Source organism: Rhincodon typus, chromosome 11 (genome assembly GCF_021869965.1).
Source record: "Rhincodon typus isolate 14 chromosome 11, sRhiTyp1.1, whole genome shotgun sequence".
Lineage (NCBI taxonomy): Eukaryota > Metazoa > Chordata > Chondrichthyes > Orectolobiformes > Rhincodontidae > Rhincodon > Rhincodon typus.
In genome coordinates this window covers 38,965,560-38,987,812 of record NC_063342.1, presented here as the reverse complement: position 1 = coordinate 38,987,812, position 22,253 = coordinate 38,965,560, and the positions used below count along the sequence as shown (strand labels likewise).

General features: G+C 39.7%; 1 protein-coding gene across 3 annotated transcripts in view; it reads left to right on the top strand.

Annotated features, from left to right (window-relative positions):
• Positions 1-19,687, top strand: part of f5 (coagulation factor V) — a 73,646-nt gene extending 53,959 nt beyond the window's left edge. For all 3 annotated transcript variants that reach the window (XM_048603174.1, XM_048603175.1, XM_048603176.1), the window contains 7 exons: positions 2,864-2,935; positions 4,318-4,412; positions 7,760-7,915; positions 10,924-11,068; positions 13,575-13,723; positions 15,311-15,493; positions 16,995-19,687. In XM_048603174.1, the coding sequence (XP_048459131.1) occupies positions 2,864-2,935; positions 4,318-4,412; positions 7,760-7,915; positions 10,924-11,068; positions 13,575-13,723; positions 15,311-15,493; positions 16,995-17,141 (947 nt within the window). In that variant the 3' untranslated portion in view covers positions 17,142-19,687. The remainder of the gene's footprint in view (positions 1-2,863; positions 2,936-4,317; positions 4,413-7,759; positions 7,916-10,923; positions 11,069-13,574; positions 13,724-15,310; positions 15,494-16,994) is intronic.
• The last annotated feature ends 2,566 nt before the right edge of the window (positions 19,688-22,253 follow it).

The following is a 22,253-nucleotide window of genomic DNA, read 5'->3' as shown; positions in this document are numbered from 1 at the left end:
CTAGGGGTGCAGGTACATAGTTCCTTGAAAGTGGAGTCACAGGTGGACAGGATAGTGAAGAAGGGGTTTGGCAAACTTGCCTGCGTAGGCCAGTGCATTGAGTATAGTAGTTAGGATGTCATGTTGTGGCTGTACAGGACATTGATTAGGCCACTTCTAGAATACAACATTCAATTCTCGTCTCCCTGCTAAAGGAAAGATGTTGTTAACATGAAAGGATTCAGAAAAGATTTACAAGGATGTTGCTGGGATTGGAGGGTTTGAGTTATAGGGAGAGGCTGGATAGGCTGGGGCTTTTCCCCCAGGAATGTCAGAGGCTGAGGGGTGACCTTATGGAGTTTTATAAAATCATGAAGGGCATAGGCAGGGTGAAAAGCCAAGGTCTTTTCCCTGAGGTGGGGGAGTCCAAAACTAGAGGGTATAGGTTTAAGGTGAGAGGGGCAAGATTTAAAAGGGACCTGAGGGGCAACCTTTTTATGCAGAGGGTGATGTGCGTATGGAATGAGCTGCCAGAGGAAGTGGTGGAGGCTGGTACAATTGGAACATTTAAAAGGCATTGGGTTGGGTACATGAATAGGAGCGGTTTAGAGGATTATGAGTGAAATGCTGGCAAATGGGACTAGATCAGTTTAGCATATCTCATCTGCATGGACCCAATGTACCAAAGGGTCCGTTTCCATGCTTTCCAGCTCAATGCTCTATGACTCTATTTATCCTCCTTTGCCCCATATGCCTTCATACCCGTGGTTAATAAAGATCTAACAAACTCTGATCGAAAAATTAACAATTGGTAATCAGTTCCTGTTAGCAGAAGAGAGTTCCAAACACTTACTCTATTTGTGTGTTAAAGTGTTTCTTAATCTCACTTCCTAATTTTTCGAATATGGTATCATGTTCTAGAAGGCTCGAACAGCAGAAAAAGTATCTGTGTACTCTGTCAGTTACCTACAAACCCAATTCATATGGTCTCTCCTGGCGTCCACTTTTCACTCTGTTAAAGCTATACTGCACTTCGTCCAAAGCCAAAATCCTTTCTAGGGCATGGTGACCAGACCTGCTCTCATTACTCTAGGTGTTACTTAACCATAGCTTTGTATAGCTGAAGCGTGACTTGGCCCAGCATAAAACTTTGTGTGATCAGAATGCATGTGAAGAATTTGGGAATGGAACAATTTCACAGATTACTATCTGCTGCTCCTTCATGGATTTGAGCTGCAAGCTTCTAAAAGTAGAACAATATTTTACTCACCTGGCAAGCAAATGACATTTTTGAGAATCTGAGTTATAATGTAGTTAAAAGCATGATTTAACAAAAATTATGTCATTTCAGAAAGCTTTATAGCATAGTATATATATATCTTTTCTGTTCATACTGACATTTCAACTAATGAGTGACATACCTGAGGATTTAGTCCTGGCTACAGAGGGATTTCAACTCCAGGGGGAGGAAGGTGGGGAGAAGGGTGTTTTATCAGGTGTTGAGTGGAGACTGTGTGTGTTGGGACTTGGGTGGAGAGGGGTTTTTTGGGGTCCTGGCGTGAGACAGATGGGATGCTCCAAGAAGCAAGGTAGCTATTGTATCTTGAGTGGAGTGGGGATAGTCAGATTGTAGGCGAGAGACAGAGCTGTGTAAGGTCCTGAGAGAGAGGGCTATTTTGGGTTCTGGGTGGAGAGTGGAATGTTATGTCAGGGAGGTTGGGCTTTAGGTCCGTGGTGGAGTAGAGTCTTTGTCAGCTCCTGGCCAGGGAAGGGAGATGTCAGGTTCTGGGCAGAAGGGGATGTTTCAGGTGTCAAGCAGAAAAGGGGGAGCAAATCCCAAGGGAATAGGGGTTTGTCCAGTCAGATTCGGGGGCTGTAAGCTGTTGGGGATGTGTGTGGTAAGTTTGGGAGGTGGTTAGTTTAGTAGTTACCCAGGAGTCAGAGTAGAATTTTTAATAGCCTTAACTTATCCTGAGTAACTATTTACTTAACTGTAGTGGAACTCTCTAAATTATTTGTTTTGGGTAGATGCATTTGGAGGGTTCCAGGTGCAGAGGAATTGTCCAGGAATTTTTAATTTCTGGGCAATTTGCTAGGAGTCTACTATGTCAGGGATTCTGCAGTGTCCCACTGCACATTCCCATGTACGCTGCACGAATGATAACCTAAGCCAACTAGTATGCTGACCTTTGATGCAGGGGTTAAGTAGCAGAGTGAGGCAATCTTGCAGTTCTTTGGTGAGACTATGTTGAGTTTTGTGTACAGTTTTGCTACCTAGCCTATGGAAGGGTAGACCTCCCTTAGTGGAATTGCAACAAAGGTACATTAGACTGGTTCGTGGGATGACAGGTTTCCCCTTCGAGGAAAGACAGATTAGAGTAAAAGAATGAGAATTGATCCCATTGAAAAATTAAATTCTTAAGAGGTTTGACAATGCAGTCACGGAGAAGATAGTTCCATGCACGCAGAGTCTAGTACTAGAGGTCACAGTGTCAGAATATGGGGTTGGTCCTAAAGACTAAGATGTGGAGGAGTTTCTTCACTCCGTGTTCTGAATCTTTGTGATTCTGTACCCAGAAAGCTGCAGATACACAGTTATTGAAATCGGAATTTAATTATTTTAGAGTGCTAAGGGTATTATGTGATATGAGGATAGTGTGCAGAGCTGGAGTAAAGTTAGAAGTTCAGTCTCCATCTTATTGAAAGGTGATGAGCTGACTGGCTTACTCCTGTTCCTGTTTCTTATGTTCTTATGTTATGTTTTACACTGTCTGAACTGTTACAACAGTGGATTAAATCAACTTCAACAACATCAACCAAACAAAATGTTTCAGGAAGTCATGAGGTTGTACACAATGCTATATTTTCTTTGTTTCTTTTATAGGTTGCGATTATCCCTTGGGTATGGCATCTGGAAGTATAACTGATCCTCAAATCACTGCGTCAGACTATGTGGGTAAGTATTTTGACACTGCTACTTTCAACAATCTAACTTGCTTCTAAAACATGTGGAAATGGGAGCACTTGTTAATAACGTGAATTAACAAAATGTTATTCAGGATGTTGTGTGTCTTGGATCCAGTTCAAACCGATATAAAAACGTTGTTATTCCAATGTTCATCATAAACAAAACCTACTTGGGCAATTTTACATCAATGTGGCTGCTTGGCATAAAACAAACATGATCTTGTACTAATTATCATTTAGCAAAGTGGGATGGGAGGCCTGATGCTGGATAACTACAGAATGATTTTTGTTTGGTACATTGCAGCTTGCACTTAATAAACCATTATAATTATTAGAATCCCGTGGCCTTTCAAAGTGAGTTTCTATTTGCCTTCTCCTCTGTGCTCCACTATTGCGCTTCCCTCTTGGCATCTGCAGGTTCAACCACGATGAGACCTGACATGGCTGACCTCAGTGGTGGTTATCTTCTTTGTTCTGTTCTCTTAACGTGGTTCTGAATTTTTTTTATTGAAGGATCCCTTTTCTAATGGAGTCATTTTTATTGGCATCCCACTTACATTACTATACAGTGCTTACAATATGCAATTATAATAGTCAACAGACAGATGTTCCTCTTCCTAGATCTACTGGTTCAGGTTTTGGAGGAAACAGGAAAACTGGGCAGAGAGGAGCTTATACCTCTAATGGAACTGACTGCTCATTGATTTAAACAGATGGAACATTTAGTGGGCTTTCTTGATTCCTTGATACTGATCAAGATTGCAGTTACAAAATAGCATTACATTTCTCTTTACAAAAGCTGACCAAATGGCTGTGACAAAAACAAGTTGCTGGAAAAGTTCAGCAGGTCTGGCAGCATCGGTGAAGAAAAAAATCAGAGTTAACGTTTCGGGTCCGGTGACAGAGTGGACAGTCAGAAGCTTTTTCCCGGGGTGGAAGAGTCAGTTACTTGGAGCCATAGGTTTAAGGTGTGAGGGGCAAGGTTTAAAGGCAATGTACAAGGCAAGTCTTTTACACAGAGGGCGGTGGGTGTCTGGAACTTGCAGCCGGGGGAGGTAGTGGAAGCAGATACAATAGCGACTTTTAAAGGGTGTCTTGACAAATACATGAATAGGATGGGAATAGAGGGATACGGTCCCCGGAAGGATAGGGGGTTTTAGTTGTGACAGGCAGCATGTCGGTGCAGGCTCGGAGGGACGAAGGGCCTGTTCCTGTGCCGTAATTTTCTTTGTTCTTTGTTCTTTTTTTGTTCCTGATTTATAGCATCCGCGGTTCTTTCGGTTCTAAATGGCTGTGAGTTCTATTACCTGAATTCACCAGTGTTTGCAGTTTTTCTTTACATTTTGTTATATTATTTTCTTTCTTTCTTAGACAACTGGAAGCCAAGTCTAGCACGATTACACAACAACGACATGATCAATGCCTGGAGTGCTGAAAAGCACACGAACAAGAAGCTCTGGATTCAAGTATGTCTTAATTGCTACAAATAACAATTTCATCTTTTCTTAAAGAACTGATCACTAAGTAACCATTACAGGTGCATGTTCAAATGTTGAAACATAATCACACTATTGGAAATAAATGATTAACAAACACAGAAAAGATTGAGAAACATAGAAAAGATAATTTGGTTTCAGGCATTTGCTTCTTCATAGCCTACATATGATGGCCTTCTCATGGATCAACCTGCAGGGGAAGTGGTGGCCTAGTGGTATTATTATTGGACCATTAATCCAGAGACCCAGATAACATTCTGGGAATTTGGGTTTGAATCCTGAGATGGCAATTGGTGACATTTGAATTCTATAAAAAAATCTGGAATTAAGTGTCTAATGGTAACCATGAAACCATTGCCAATTATTGGGAAAAGCCCATCTGTTTCACTAATGTCCTTTAGGGAAGGAAATCTGCTGTCCTTACCTGGTCTGGCCTAAATGTGACTCCAGATTTACAGCAATGCAGTTGACTGTTAACAATTAGGGATGGACAATAAATGCTGGCCAACCAGTGATGCCCACATCTCACGAATGAATAAAAAATATTAAAATGATTAAATACTGCCCCAAACCACAAATGCACACAAGCAACATACCTTTTTTCACAATAATCTGCACTATTTAGTGTGACCTCTCTCAGCAGATACCACCTACACTGGCTCTAAACCCCACCTCTTCCTCTGTTACATTGATGACTGTATCGGCGCTGCCTCGTGCTCCCACGAGGAGCTCGAACAGTTCATCCACTTCACCAACACCTTCCACCCCAACCTTAAGATCACCTGGACCATCTCTAACACCTCACTCACCTTCCTGGACCTCTCTGTCTCCATCTCGGGCAACCACCTAGAAACCGATATCCATTTCAAGCCCACCGACTCCCACAGCTACCTAGAATACACCTACTCCCACCCACCTTCCTGCAAAAATGCCATCCCCTATTCCCAATTCCTTCGCCTCCACCACATCTGCTCCCAGGATGAGGCATTCCACTCCCGTACATCTCAGATGTCCTCGTTTTTCGAGGACCGCAACTTCCCCCCCCCCCCCGTGGTCGAGAACGCCCTCGACCGTGCCTCCCACATTTCCCGCAACTCTCCCCTCACACCCCGTCCCCGCAATAACAACCAAAAAAGAATCCCCCTCGTCCTCACGTACCACCCCACCAACCTCTGGATCCAATGCATCATCCTCTGACACTTCCGCCATCTGCAATCCTACCCCACCACCAAAGACATTTTTCCCTCCCCACCCTTATCTGCTTTCCGGAGGGACTACTCTCTCCGTGACTCCCTTGTCCGCTCCACACTCTCCTCCAGCCCCACCACACCTGGCACTTTTCCTTGCAACCGCAGGAAGTGCTACACCTGCCCCCACACCTCCTCCCTCACCCCCATCCCAGGGCCCCAAGAAGACTTTCCACATCAAGCAGATGTTCACCTGCACATCTGCTAATGTGGTATACTGCATCCACTGTTCCCATTGTGGCCTCCTCTACATCAGGGAAACCAAGCGGAGGCTTGGGGACCGCTTTGCAGAACACCTACGCTCAGTTCGCAACAAACAACTGCACCTCCCAGTCGTGAACCATTTCAACTCCCCCTCCCATTCCTCAGATGACATGTCCATCCTGAGCCTCCTGCAGTGCCACAACGATGCCACCCGAAGGTTGCAGGAACAGCAACTCATATTCCGCCTGGGAACCCTGCAGCCCAATGGTATCAATGTGGATTTCACAAGCTTCAAAATCTCCCTTCCCCCTACTGCATCCCAAAACCAGCCCAGCTCGTCCCCGCCTCCCTAACCTGTCCTTCCTCCCACCTATCCCTTCCTCCCACCTCAAGCCGCACCCCCATTTCCTACCTACTAACCTCATCCCGCCCCCTTGACCTGTCCGTCCTCCCTGGACTGACCTATCTCCTCCCTAACTCCCCACCTACACTCACCTTTACTGGCTCAATCCTTGCCTCTTTGACCTGTCTGTTTCCTCTCCACCTATCTTCTCCTCTATCCATCTTCTATCCGCCTCCCCCTCTCTCCCTATTTATTTCAAAACCCCCTTCCCCTCCCCCATTTCTGATGAAGGGTCTAGGCCCGAAACGTCAGCCTTCCTGCTCCTATGATGCTGCTTGGCCTGCTGTGTTCATCCAGCTCTACACCTTATTATCTTCAATTTGTGGTCTTTTCAAGCTGTAGTTGTTACTCAAGTTATAAACTAGCATTTTTCAGTCTCCTTTTCTTTTTCTTTAGTAATGAGTTGTCAGACCATAAGGTCCAGCAAGTTAAGTGGGACTTCTTACAGTAGAACTACTGGTCTCCAGTAACACAGGAAAGATCATATTCTGTGGAATATTTTAGCACCTCAGTCAATTCCTATACCTATCGAATCAAATTGGTGTAATTAAGGACTAGATGAGCTTTCACAAGCAATTTTATAATCTAGTTCTCTTTTAAACTACTGCCAATGAAGAATCTTGCATACACCAAATCCTGATTGACTAAATGTGCTGGAAGTTGTATGCAATCCTCTTTAGTAAATTTCTACTTTCAGATATAAGGATAGAAATTTAACACTTCAAACAGCAGACATGCATCATGAAAATTGAAATGTGAAGATCATCTTGTCCCACATAGTTTTCTGTCCTTGGGAAGGTACGTGGAAAACCCTGAGCAGTCCGTCTGAATTTTCAATATGTGTATTGCAGATCTCTGCATCCAATGCACTAACTCATCAAAGGAATTCTACCTCCTGGATGTTTGATTTTAAATTTTCACTTATTCATTTATTACAGATAGTCTTCACTTACGTGTAGCTTTGTGGTTCACATACACAATATAACCAATTGGCTAATTCTAGTAGATGAATGAGTGGAACTCCTAGTTATAAATACCAAGGGAACAGATTTGTTGAAACTTATCAACAAATTGTGAAAGTTTCTGTTAATTTTTTTCTGACTGTTCTCATTCTAAGTTCTATTACCAAGGAATTGAATACATACGAATCTGATCTAATTCAGATTTACTGATAAATAGAGTCATTTTTCTCAAAAATTGAAAGAACTGTGGATGCTGTAAATTGGAAACAAAAATAGAGATTGCTGGGAAAGCTCAGCAGGTCTGGCAGCATCTGTGAAGAGAAATCAGAGTTAACAATTCGGGTCCAGTGAGTTCTAAGGAAGTGTCACTGGACCTGAAACGTTAACTCTGATTTCTGTTCACTGATGCTGCCAGACCTGCTGAGCTTTTCCAGCAATCTCTATTTTTGTTTTATTTTTCTCATGTTATTTAGTTAATGTGTGACCATTACGATATCACAGGTCGACCTGGAAAGGCCAATGGTGATCACTGAGATTGCCACCCAAGGAGCCAGCACAATGTTTGTGCAAAATTATATTACAGCCTTTTCCATTGAATACAGCAGGGATGGGGAAAATTGGAGGTATTACAATGGAAACAGCAGAAGCTACAAACAAGTGAGTGTAAATCACGAAGTCTGAATAATTTATTGCACCAAAAGTAACTGTCTATCAACTTTGACTATCTCAGTTTCCTGAGGGATGGGCTGTTAGTAATATCAATTTCTACAAGGTGTAAACTCATCTGTCAATATATTTACTGCTAAACACTTCAGATACAGCATTTTTTCCTTAATAAATAATATTTTGCACTTGTGTTTTTTTTCCTAATATCTGTCTGCTTTCTTGCCTCTGCCTTGTAAGCCATCTCATATCGAAATACTCACCAACAGTTGCAATGATAAGATATGGCTGTATGGCCTCAGGTTATCCACTTGATGAATTACAAATTTTAGTCATGCAATTATAGAAAGAGGTTAAAAGATAATATATAAGAAAAAAAGGACAGACAGCAATTACCATCAAATATAAAAGGTTAATTACCAAAACATATCTGCCTAAAGACTAATTATATGACAGAATAGGCAACTGCAATGTGGGGAGAAAAAGAGGCTGAAGTGGGCAGTGTTCAAGATTATGAAGAAATTTGACAGAATGAATCCAGATAAATTGTTCAGTTTAAGAGGTAACACTGTTTAAATATTTGGTATAAGAACAGAAATCTGACTAAACTTTTCATCCCAATGAATAGTAAAACAAGTTATCAAGAAAACCACTGAAGTGAATTTTCTAAATGGACTTGAAGTAATTTGATGTGTTTTCTTTTACATCAACATAGAAAACTACCAAAGGCTGACAACAGACCTAAGTATAAATCTACGATATACAAGTCTGGATAGTCCAATTGTCAAATAGTCACTGGAATTCCATCCCATCCCTCCCACGAGCCTGAACCCCCACCAGATCATACACGCCTGTGACCCGCAACAACCATCCTCCCCTTCTGGCTTGGAAACCTTCCTCTCCTCCATGCGGCCAACACACCCACCATCCCACCCCCTGATCTCAACCTACCCTAAGCACTCCTCCACTTACCTGGCACCCTTCCCACCTGGAACACTACTTACCATGCCCCTACTCACCTGACTTGTTACTTAGGTGACACCCTGCCCATCAGGCATCATCACCCCTTAATCAACTGTCACCATAATCCCCACACTTGCATCACATACTCGCCAGTTCGCAGCAGCTGTCATTGTGTCTGGCTGTGCTACTGGACATTAAAATAATAAAATATGGTCTAGTGACAGCTATAAAAGGCAGTAGTTTGAATCCCCACACCCAGACTATCATGCACTATGGAGGAGCTTTTTAATTCATATAAACCCCACATTTGTGAAGGAGCTGGGATCTGAATTCCAACTAGAAACATGGAGCTTAGTGTGAACGGAAATAAATGGGAGTGGAATGGCAACCTGACCTTCCTGGTCACTCATGGGAATATCTGGGCCATGGTCATACTAAAAGTGCATTGACATAACCTAAGCTGCATGTTTATTTCAGCATTCCACTGATTGTAAAGCAGGCAATTGTTGTTATAGTTACAGAGATATTCCGTAAATTTTTCAAGAAATTATAGCACATTGTTGATAGCTTCAGCCTTAGCTCAATAGAAATACTTTTGGTTTGTGCTCAGAAGGTTATGGTTTAAGCCCAATTTAAGAAGCTTTAACACAGCAATTTGCTCTTTTGGAGTTATCTTGGATATACCTATCTACCTTCTCATATAGATTTATATATCATGATCCTATGATATTTTTTGGAGAACAGTACTGTATTCTACCATGTCCTAGCCAACATGTATCCTTCAACTGACATCATTGAAACAGATTAAGTTTTTATGTGAAAAATAAATTCTTTGTTGTTTGGAGGACGTTGGAGATTAATTGGTGATTACTCTCCACAGTTGTGACCACTAGTCAAAACTACTGCACTACTTTGTCTGTGAAATGCTTTGGGATGTCGTGAGTTAAGGAAAAACAGTGCAAAAATTTTTTTTCCCCTTTTGTTATTGGAAATCTTTAAAAAGAGTTGGAACATTTTAAGAAAGACTGTTACAAAATTGTTTACATTGTTGACACAGGAAAGTCGACACACTGTTTATCTGTTCCTTCCCCTCAATTTTTAATAGCATTTTTCCTGTTGTAACCCTTCTCCCTTATTTATTCTGGCGCTTTGCCTTTTTGTACACATAAAATGGCATTGTCGTCACCCCTTCAGTTCTTAATGGCACTCATATTTGTCCTCCACTCAAGTTAGCACTAATCCTCAGTTCATATTGGTATCATCTCCCAAAAGAACTTCGCAGAAAATTCCCCTACTTAAGGGATGTTTGATGTCCATTTGAGGGAAAGACAGAGGCTTGGTTTGATATCTCATCCAGCAGACCTTCAGTACTGCACTCATTGTCAGCCAGGATTTAGGGTTCAGGTCTCTGCAATAAGACTTGAACCAATTACCATCAGACTAAGGTGAAAGGGCTGCCATTGAATCATGGCTAACACTGCATGATTAAATTGTAGAGAAGTGGGCAAATGAGAATGATCCATGGAAATCCAATTTAAGCCAATTGGTTTGTTTGCTATTCTTAAAACTTATTGTGTCATTTGTGAAGTGCAGGGCCAATTCTGGAGAGTTGCAGGGCCAAACTGGCAACTGATATTGCCCATGGATTGAGCCTCTACGGAGACAAGATCAATGTAGTCTTGTTTCCTTGAAGGAGAAAATAAAATAGTGAGAATCCAATGAGGTTTACAGATGGAGGCATCTGGGATAAGACTCTGGTTCACTCCAAAGGTTGTCTGATCTGTTCATTTCACTGAACATCTACTGGATAATTATTAGAAGATTCAGAAAACCTTGGGATCAATTTAGAGAAGTGTCCAAGGAAGAACTGAACAGGAGTAGAGATGGATGACCAGAACTGAAGCAAGAATACTTTTTGAAAGTGGAACATACAAAATGGTTTGCTTCAACATGCTTCATTTAATAGCTTTCCTAGATGGCATGTTCATGATCTCTATGAAAACGTGTTTAACTTTATTTTTCTGTTTATACATCTGAAGGTGTTTAAAGGAAACTCTGATGCTGCAGAAGTAAAGTTTAACAGGTTCAACCCTCCTATTGTTGCAAGGTATCTAAAATTAAATCCGGTATCCTTCCGAGTCAGACCTACTCTTCGCATGGAATTATATGGCTGTGAAATAGACTGTAAGTAATTGCAAGTAACTTTTTTTCCATTTTTCTCAGTATTCACCATCCACTCCAGCTGCAAAATGCCTAATATCAGGAATATATTAATTGGTTTACAAACAACCTAAAACCAGGATATTTATTTTTTTTAAAACAGTGTTATGCTTGCTAATTTCATTGGCAAGTAGCTCAGTAGTGATTTTTGAGTGGAGTGCCTCCCATGATTATCTCATCATAAAAGCATACAATGGCATGGTTCCAGAAGGCCAATTTAGCCATTGTGCCTGGGCTTGCTCCTTGAAAGAACAATCTGATAATTCTCATTTCCTCTACATATGAACATAGGCGTGTGGTAGATATTAGTAGAGAACTCATTGGCCGGTTCTCAACTAACATGTGAGGAAAGAGAGCTGGTTTGATTGCTTGCAGCAAACATTAATTGGTCAGTGTATGTTTTAGGATTCCTACAAATTGATGCAGCACGAGATCAGACTTATTGGACACCTTGTGACGAGTGTGCTAGCCATCTCATCACCATGTAAGATACAGCATAGCCAAACTTTCCTGCATGATAATAGCATACTCAATCCAATCAGCACTCACTGTATATCACACAAACTCATGGAATAGCCTAAGGCTGCTGCTTTTGGCCCTAAAAGGTGCCCAGCCTTTGGAAAGGGGAGGCGTCTCAAATATTTGAGCAACAGGTGAAGATAGCCATCTCACACTGCTGATTTGTAGTAAACATACAAATGGTATTCTCCACTAACAGGATGCTGCTGTTTCTGAAAAGATATTTTGCCTATCATGCTATTTATTGTTGTGGTGCATGATTTTCAATTCTGTATGGTGCCAGACATATGGGCCATCCATCCAAAATGCCATAAGATGTAGGAGCAGTTGTAGGTCATTCAGCCTTTTGTGTCTGCTCCACCATTCAATTAGATCATGGCTGATCCAATAATCTTCAAATCCACATTCTTGCCTTTTCCTGAGAATCCTTGATGCCCTTGTTGATTAAAAATCTATCTATTCAGTCTTGACAGGAAGACTGTATCAAGCAACATCTCCCTTCAACTGATTGCAGTGAACAGCATGCATACTATGCTCACTCAGAATCTAGAAATCAGAATATAATGTCTAAAATCACTTGATTTTGTTATTGGAAAATGTTCATTAAATAATCCTGGATGTGCTAAAAATTATATTGAAGACCAATTTAAAATTTTGAGTCAAGTTTGCAGTGTGATTCATTGGCACATGCTAGAGTCCACATTTAATTACACATGAAGCCTTGTTCTTTTGTGGGCAAGAGGAATATGTCTTTGCAAAGTCCTTTTGTTCAGTGAAGAAGATTCAATGCAGACAGCCAAATCCTGCTACATTCCTATAGCAACACCCCAACCACTTGGCTTGGCTCGTTTGAATTTAATCTGTCGATGATGATAGTTAACAGTTTCTGCTGCATCTCCATGCAAATCAATCAGCACCCTCTTGTCATTATCATATAAATTGCTGCTTCCTTTCCAACAACAAAAACAGAAATTGCTGGAAAAGTTCAGGTCTGGCGGCATCGGTGAAGAGGAATCAGAGTTAACGTTTCGGGTCTGGTGACCCTTCCTCAGAACTGCTTCCTTTCCAAGTTAAATTTCTTGCATTTCAGTCCTGATGAATGCAAGACAAAAATCTTCATAAATATCCTAACATTGGCTGGTCATCACTCCGCTGATCTACAGCAATGTTCTCTCCACCTTATGCTGGCAGGAAGTATAGATGGACAAAGAGAGGATACTTGGTGTAAGGAGACATTGTGGTTGGGTCTCACATTGGTTATTTTAACTTATTAGCTATCAGTCCCTGTTTATGACATTTAAGTAAAACAGGAAGTTAGGTAAAGATGGAGGGGTAGCACTGTTAACCAAGAATGGCATTTGTGAAATAATTAGGGATGACCTTGGTTCAGGGGATCAGGATATAGAATCTATTTTGGTGGAAATGGGGAATAGTAGAAGAAAGAAATCACTAGTAGGAATGGTCTACAAGCCTCCTAACAGTAACCACAATGTAGGACAAAATATACAAGAAAAGATGCATTTCATGACATTGTTTCTCTTGCTATTTGAATGAATACTAGCAGAAATCTTGGACTTCAACTATCAGACTCACAAATCCCCAAGTTATGAAAAGTAACAAATAAAAAATATGATTTTAGCCATTATTACCCTCATCAAAAATCTTGATAACCTCACCAAAGAACTCAATCAAATTAGTGAAACATCATTTGGCTTTATCAAATCAGTATCACCATTATCTTTTAGCTGAGAACAATGCGTATTGACCCCTGGGACAGGAGAGTACAGGGCAATAGTGTCATCTCTTCACTAATTTTATTGTAAGAGGAACTTAGTATATAGTAGTGAAATGTACATTTTCACTAGAATTAGTGAAACAGCACAGTTTTGATTTACATTCTTTGTGTCACTTACTTACGCATACATACAACTAACTCTTTGCCATTTTACAGTCTGTTCACAACCTCTGGGAATGAAGAATGGAATTATTGAAGATTCCCAGATAACAGCTTCATCCTACTGGAGCTCATGGTGGGGTTCTTGGAAGCCGTCACTTGCACGTCTGGATTTGGAAGGCAGAATCAATGCATGGAGGTCAAATGTAAGCAGGATAAAAGAGCTTAAATTATCTCACAGCCTGTGTCTCATTTATGTTAAAATAACCTTATTAGTTGATGAAGAAGTCTTGCATTACAGCCCCTTATACAACCACCAGAAAATTGAAAGTGCTTTACAGCCGCTTTATAATATGGCAGCCAATTTGCATAAATCAAGCTCCCAGAGACAACAGTATAATAATAAATAAGATAATGAAAGATAAACATTGTACAAGATACCAGGGATAGCATGCTGTTCTTCTATGAAACAGTTCCATGGTATCATTTACTAGGACATCAATGTTGAATCAAGATTTGAAGATACAACCTCTGAATTCAAAGACAAAAGTGCTACCAACTGAGACACAACTGACACATACTTTGATAAAACAATGGGCTTAACTTTAGATTTATATTATATTCATTTACAAATATTAGCATCTAATATTAAAACTCATTGATGAGAATCAGTATATATTTTATGAAATATCAGTATTGTGGGTCGCCTGTCATGTTGCATACAGGGGCCCCAATTTACGAATGCCCAACTTATGAACCTCATACTCGTGAACACAATCTCATATAGAGGTGTATTAATATTTAATTTTAAACATTTGCCATACAACAATTTCCTCATGCTTACGAACCACTATTTTGCATTGTGTTCTGACTTGTGTACAAGTTGACGTGCAAACTGACTGAAGAAGAGAACCCATTCACCACCCAGGGACTGGCTGTAATAAGTTGAAGGTGCTTTGTATAATGGGTCTACTAAGCTCTGACCGTAACTCACCCACTAGCACCCAGTAGAAAAAAAGATTATAAATGTCTTCCCCCAATTCTACGGGTTTTTCCACCATAAGGTAAAAAAATAGTGTCTTTTGCATGTTCCTTAGTTCAAAGGGAGTCTATAGTAATGTCACTAGTCTAATAATGCAGAACCCCATAATGTTCTGGGGGTAGGAGTTTGAATCCATAATGGCAGTTGGTGAAATTTGAATTTAAAAATCTTGGAATTGAAAGCTAGCCTAATGGCAATCATGTAACCACTGTCAATTGTTGTAGGACTGTCAGGGAAGGAAATCTGTCATCCTTATCCTATCTGGCCTACATGTGACTCCAGATCCACAGCAATATGGTTGACTCTTAACCGTCCTCTGAAATGGCCCTAGTAAGCCACTCAGTTCAAGGGCAGTTATAGGTAGGCCTACACCAGATGCTGGTATAGCCAGTGGGGCCCACATGCTATGAGCAAATAAAATGTGTGCCACAGAGTCAAAGTTTGCAGCACAATATATTTGTGAAGATCACCACAGAATATGTCTTCTACACAACACATCCTTCCGAGCTATTCTTGCTACTGTGTCCATCTTTCCTGATGTACAAAATGACCAAAAAAAAATTCTATTCAAACACTTTCATCATTTAAATGTCCCAATTTCAAAGGGATGGATTGGGGAAGGAAAATTGGTACAGGTCAGGAAAAGTCTAACTCAAAAAATGTTAGTGCACATTATAAAATAAGTACTTGAATTCTAGAATTATGCAGTGTCACTAAACAATCTCTAAAAATAACTTTATTTTTGTTACAGAAACAAAATGCAGACCAATGGCTCCAGGTTAACTTCCTGAAGAAAAAGAAGATAAGTGGCATCATTACGCAAGGGGTCAGATCCCTCACCACCACAATGTTTGTGCAGACCTATTCTGTGCATTTTAGCAATGATGGAGAAATATGGCTACCATATACAGATTATCAGGATGGGGGTGAGAAGGTAGGAGCATACATTGTTGAAGGTGTCAGGAAAAAAACAAGAATTTAATGCCTTTGTCCCAAAGATGTTGCAGCACAATAGTATTAATGCACACAGAGTGCATTTTTTCGTACGGAAGGGTATATTATGTTACACATGTAAATACGCTTGGTGATAAAAAGCAATAGCCAGGTTCAACTGTAAAGCTAGTTATGATAAATAGGTTGCTCAGGCTCATAAATGAAAAATGGCTAATAGTTGTTAGTCTGTGAGATTATGTCAGATTGTGAAGTGGTACCTTCAGTTCTGTAGGAGTACAAACACATCGACTGCAGTGTTTCAAGAAGGCAATTTTCCGTGACCTTTCCGAGACCAATTAGGGATGGCCAATTAATACTGTCCTTTCTGGCAACAGTCACCTCCATGAATGAATTCAAAATCAAAGGAAGGCTTATTTTGCTAAGTTATTCCCAGGGGAAAGAGTGGAAAAAAGTTTATACCCATCCTGCATACAACTAAGCAATGGAATGATTTACCATAATTATCTCAAAATACTGATTTTCTCAGGATAGCTGTTCTATCAGGTTAAATAAAAAGGACCCTCTTAACTTGCTTTATATCTTCTTTAAATTCAAAACTGTGGGTATACTGATCCCTAATTCAAACTTGTCAAGGCCTTTTGTTGTTATTATAAAGAATATTGTCTTCAGTAAATGATGCAAAACAGATCCATGATGCCAATTACTATTTGTTGGTGGAATCATTAATCCTAATGTCTCATCAAACAAGGAACTAAACATTTTTTATTCAACATACGGACAAACATTTGGTGCCACAAATAACTCAGTTTATTTCTTAACCTCATTACACTTCAATATGATTTTCCCTGTAATAAACCATAACGTATTTAGCTTGATGGTAATCATCACAATTTAATTCAATAAAGCATATTAAAAGGAAAAGTATTATATTGAAGTTATATTGATTTACAATGAATAAGCTATATTAGCAATGACTTCCAATATTTTACCAAAGAAATATGTAACAAATTTCTAGTTAGTAGTTGGAATTCTGATTTGGATCATTGTACTTCATCCAAGCTTTGACATCCGAAGCTTGTGGTGACTCTGAGATGTCTGAGGGCTGGAAAGGGATCAGTATAATTTTCAAATTTGCTTTGCACCCAGTGGATGGTAGCATCATACATTGCAAATGATGACAATCGCTGGAGAGGTGGTGTTGGCTGAGCTCCTGGAAATTGACAATTAGGACCATCTTAAAACATAGAAGATACTGAAAAATTTGACAGGTTTTGTTGTATCAAGGAAAAGAAAAATAACGTGGGTGAATATTGTTCCTAAATCTCAATGGTTTCTGTGGGAGTTGGGGTAGGGTGTGCTGGTTAGGAGGGGAATGTGAGGTGACGGCGTCACATGTGCAGGAGATTTAACCCGGTCTATTTAGGGGCTAAGACTGTTTCATCACATCTTAATTTTTAATTGATATTATCTTTAATTTGCAGATATTCACAGCAAACACAGATTACTACCAGCATAAAAAAGGCTACATCAATCCACCTATTTTTGCCAAATATATCCGGATTATTCCAAAAACCTGGTACAATGAGATTGCACTTCGAGTTGAATTCTTTGGATGTGCTTTGGAATGAAGATATTTTTAGGGCATTTGTAGGAGAAAGTAGAACGTTTTGTAAAAAGACTTTTTGTATTAAAATTATGCCTCTTTATGAAACACCCAACATTCACTAATAATGAGAAAATGCTAATGTAAAAAAAAGGTAAATTTTAATTAACAAATTCTTTTTTAGTTAAAAATAATTTATAAATTGTCAAAATATAACCCAAAATATCAGATTGGTTAGTTAGCTCTGCATCATAGACTGTTGGTCTTGCCAGAGGTTTTTTTTTTAAAAAAGTTATATAACATGTGCAGTACCTTTTAGAATGTATTTGTTATTTTCTTAAAACACGTATTATTTATTTTGTTGTTTGGAATTTACTCTTATTAGTCATGAGTAAGAAGGAAAAGGAGAAGTTAGGGCAAGAAAAATTAGACAGGTTTGAAGAATCATATGATGAGCCATTAAAACACCACTATTCCTCTCTCTCATTAGCAAACAGCCCTATGGTCTTCTGGAACTATGGCAAATTTACCTTTATCTTATCTCAGCAAGCGTTATGGAGTATTTCATATTTTTTTTCTATCATGGTATGTGAGCATCACTGACCAGGCCAAAATTTGCTCATTCCTAATTGTTACGACAGGGGAATGGCCAAACCCCTCTGATAGTTAAAGCAAAACAGAAGCCTCAATCTGCTATGACAGGATTAGAGGTTCCCTTCTAATAATTATCCCCGAATCACCCAGAGAAGCTCACCTTTCCCCTCGTAATCTTTTAAAACTGTGGTAAAAAGAAAGAAAATTCCTGATTTCCACTTTACAGGTAACAAGAAACTATTTATTTAACCCAACAATGAACAAATTAACAAAATTACTAACAAACCAACAATTCCCCCTGAGACTATGAACCACCCCCTAAATGGTCTAAATTCTACTGGAATGCTGTTTAAATAAAGACAACTTCTACCAATATAAACCCAATTAATAAGAAGCAATAAATTATAACTTAATCTCTCCATGTTCGCACAGACTGTCTTTGGGAATATTCTGTCATCTCCACTCTCTTCACAAAACTTCTCTTCTGCTAATTCTGCTGTAAGGGATGTTTTATCTCTATAATTTCCTCCAATGAGGACTTTGAGCTAAAATACCATGGTACCTTTGATTAATTAGATGGGCTTTCTCTGAGAGCTGAATAGTGCTAACTCTAGCAGGTGGCAGTTGTCTCTCTGCTGATTTTGCAAATGCCCTCATCTTGTATATGCATAATGACATAATCTTATTCTTACAATATGATTAGTTTCAGGTTGTCAACACCATCCGATTTAAATTCAGTTGGCTTTGGTGCTTTGTTTAAATTCATTGGCCAAATTCAAAATTGTTGTCTTGGAAAAAGTGTTGCTTGGCTGTTCTATACAAAATGTTTCCATTCGGGCACTCTCTGTGCACCTGCATTTGTAAACTTCCAAACACACAAAGCACAAGCTGTTATAGAGACCACAGCACTCTTTTCCCCATGATCATTTTTTCCAATGAATTCTAACTTCCTGCCTTCCAATTCATGAATACTTTACCCAACTTCGTAACACAATGGCCTCTGACTTGAATGGCTAGACCACTTCAGGGGACAGTTAAGAATTAAACATATTGCTGTGGATCTGGAGTCACTTGTAGGCAAGACCAGATAAGGTGATATATTCCTCCCTAAAAGGGAATAGTGAGTCAGGTGGGTTTATTGTAAGAGTCACAAAGAACAATTCAATTGCAGATTTCAATTCCATTTTTTATTGAATGAATTTAAAATCTACCAGCTATCCTATGGAGATTTGACCATGTGTCCTCAAAGTATTAACCTGAGCATCTGGATTAGCAGTCCGGTAACATTACCGTTGTGCCATTTCCCCTTAAAGCTAAGGAGTTGATTACTTTTGCAATGTTCCGAAAAGACAAATGTCATTAATTGAATTGAGCATCAATGTTATGAAATAAAGAAGCTTAATTCATATTTATCCTCATTTCAAAGAACATGGGGTCCCCAATTTATGAACATCCAATTTACAAATGCTCATACTACAGGGGTGTAATTGTAAAGATCCAACAAATGAACATTTCCTGTACTTACGAACTGCCACTTTCTATTGTCCTACATTGTGTTCTGACTTGTGTACAAATCGACTTAACAAACAGTCTCAAGAAAGGAACCCGTTCATAATGCGGGAACTGCCTGTACCTACCTTCAATAAGATTCTATCTACGTACAGAAAGGGATAATATTGTTACACTCTGGGCTATACCATTGTACATTTAGCACGGGCACAACCTTAACGTAATTTGAGTGACAACCACTACTATATCTGGTAGATTCTAAGATAACCCTGAAATTGTAAATGTAACATTGATGCCTTCAAAAGTAAAAAGGCCCATTACAAGCAATGAGTTGATCAAATCGAACCTGTGGCCATGTGTATTCCTCTGTTAATAACTTCTCCAAACTTTTACAATGTCAATCTACTCCAAAACTATTCCACTAATTTTTCAAAGAATGCAATAAAATCTCTTCTTCTCCTAAATTGATTTCTGTGTTATCCTGGAAATCTAATTTTGCAAAATCCAGAGAGGTTTCTTCAAACACTAAGTTTAGAGGAAATCACTAATCAAGTTAATGATGCATTAATCATGTTCCTGAAACTATGCTCTGTGTCCTTAATTTAACTGGCAATCTGAAACGATCATCCTTGCACCACATGTAAACACTAGTGTTATTTGTACAACAGAAGTTACATTTTAGGCATCCAGGTTCTTTCCTTAAAACGGTGATCAGGAACAAGATGAGAAAGAAACTGCAAATAAAAATATCAATGAAGCGTGCCATAATAGAGTGACTGATACAAAAATAGAATTCCTCGTTGTTTGTCTAAAGCCAAGCAAACACTTGTGAAACTGAAAAACAAAACAGGTGCTTCACAATAACATCGATAAAGACAAGGGCAAGCAGATACATAGGAACACCATCACCTGTACGTTTCCCACCTAAGCAACTCAGTCTTGGAAATATATTGACATTGTAAAGACCTCATCTTTTTATTTTTCTTTATTTTTGGATTGTAGACTAAAATGAAAAAAGGATACTGCATTAAACCAAGGAAACTATGGAAGGAAATATTGCAGTTTTAAAACAAGTCACTGGAACTCATTTTGAATTGTTTTTCCACTGGTGCCTCATTCAACTAGTGGGGAAGGATTGCTGAACTCATTGGCACTGTGGGTGTGTGTTTAGGGCAGCTTTGCACAGAGATACTCTGTTGATTTATTTTCAACCAGGACTAGGACTGTCAGCATGGCAACAACTTTCTGATAGGCTATCCATCTACTCAGGAACCAATGTGCAAACAACACCGTGATAGAAAACCTCCAGATTAAAAAAAATCCTCTCTCTCTCTAACCCTAACCCTATCGCAGAAGAATACAAAGAATTGGAAGATAGATCACTATTCTCATTCATCCTTTACCTGTAAATCATTTCCATTGGCTGGGGATTCCAGAATTAGGGACATAGTCTGAGAGTTAGGGCCAGACCATTCAAGGAGAGATTTCAGGAAGCGCTTTTACGCACAGAGGTATTAGAGGTTTGGAAATCTCTTTCACAAATGGCAGTGGATGATGGATCAGTTGTTAATTTTAACTCTGAGATAAATATGTTTTTGTTAAGCAAAGGTATTAAGGGATATGGGTTAAAGACAGGTATATGGAGCTGGGCCACAGATCACCCATGGTTTCATTGAGTGGCAGGACAAGCTCAAGTGGCTGAATGGCCTACTCCTTTTTCTGTGCTCCTATGTTAACTTCTGTGGTTCTGACTGCAGGTCACCATTGATCTTGAAATGTTAATCCGCCCTTCATCTCTGCAGCCCCTGCCCAAATCTGAGAGTTACCACTCTTGAGGAGAGGGAAGAGAAATAGATAGCAAAAATATTTCTGCACCACAATGAGGAAGAAGAGAGCAAACTCCATAGAGGGTTGTCACCCATTAGGCAATGCTTTTCTTGAAGACAACAGTAAAAGGAGCCTTGCACACTCCTTTGCCTGTAAGCTGTTGCCTCTCACCAATGGCTAAGTGACTAAACAATTAGTGTGCCAACTGCACTGCATCTGCAGCGAAGAACAGAAAGAAGATTGCCACGAACAGGAGCAAGTTACCACACACATGAATCCTGATGCTATTGAACTGTGTTCCTAATATTTTTCTCGACATTTTTTTGTTTACTATATATGTATGCATATCTATGTAGCAGAAAGAACGGTGAGTAAAAATTATAAATTTATCATTCAAATTTCATTTGCCAGTGGTTAGAATTAATTTATTTGTAAGTGGTAATTTCTTGTTAGGTACAGGAATCTGACCGCAAAAACAAAGTTGCTGGAAAAGCTGAGCAGGTCTGGCAACATCTGTGAAGGAAAAAGCAGAGTTAACGTTTCGGGTCCGGTGACCTTCCTCAGTTCTGAACTGGGAAGGGTCACCGGACTCGAAACGTTAACTCTGTTTTTTCCTTCACAGGTGCTGCCAGACCTGCTGAACTTTTCCAGCAACTTTGTTTTTTGTTCCTGATTTACAGCATCCGCAGCTTTTTCGGTTTTTACAGAAATCTAGTCAATGTTTTCTGGCAACTTAAGTTCATCAAGTGGGGACTTTGAATAATTTGAACAAATCTTCTACTTTCGTGATGATCGTGAGAGCAGGGGGATTCGAGTATCAGTGTACTTTCCAAAATAGATCGTTACGTTACTGTTGTTATGTCAAAATCCTGCAGCTCCCTCCCTAAAAGCATTGTGGATGTAACCCGACACCAAATGCGCCACAACTCTGAAGATAACAAGATGTTGAGCTGGATGAACACAGCAGGCCAAGCAGCGTCAGAGGAGCCGGAAAGCTGACGTTTCGGGCCTAGACCCTTCTTCAGAAAAAGGCTTTGCTTGACTAAGAACGCCATAGTGGAATTATATCACATCCTTCACAGTAACCTGGAATTCAAAACAGGGTATGGATAACACTCCCAGCAGCTTAAAGATCACTATCTCCCCTTCTTCCTTCTCAACAGGACCTTCTCCGGGGTAATTAAGATAGGCACCGTTATGATCCCAA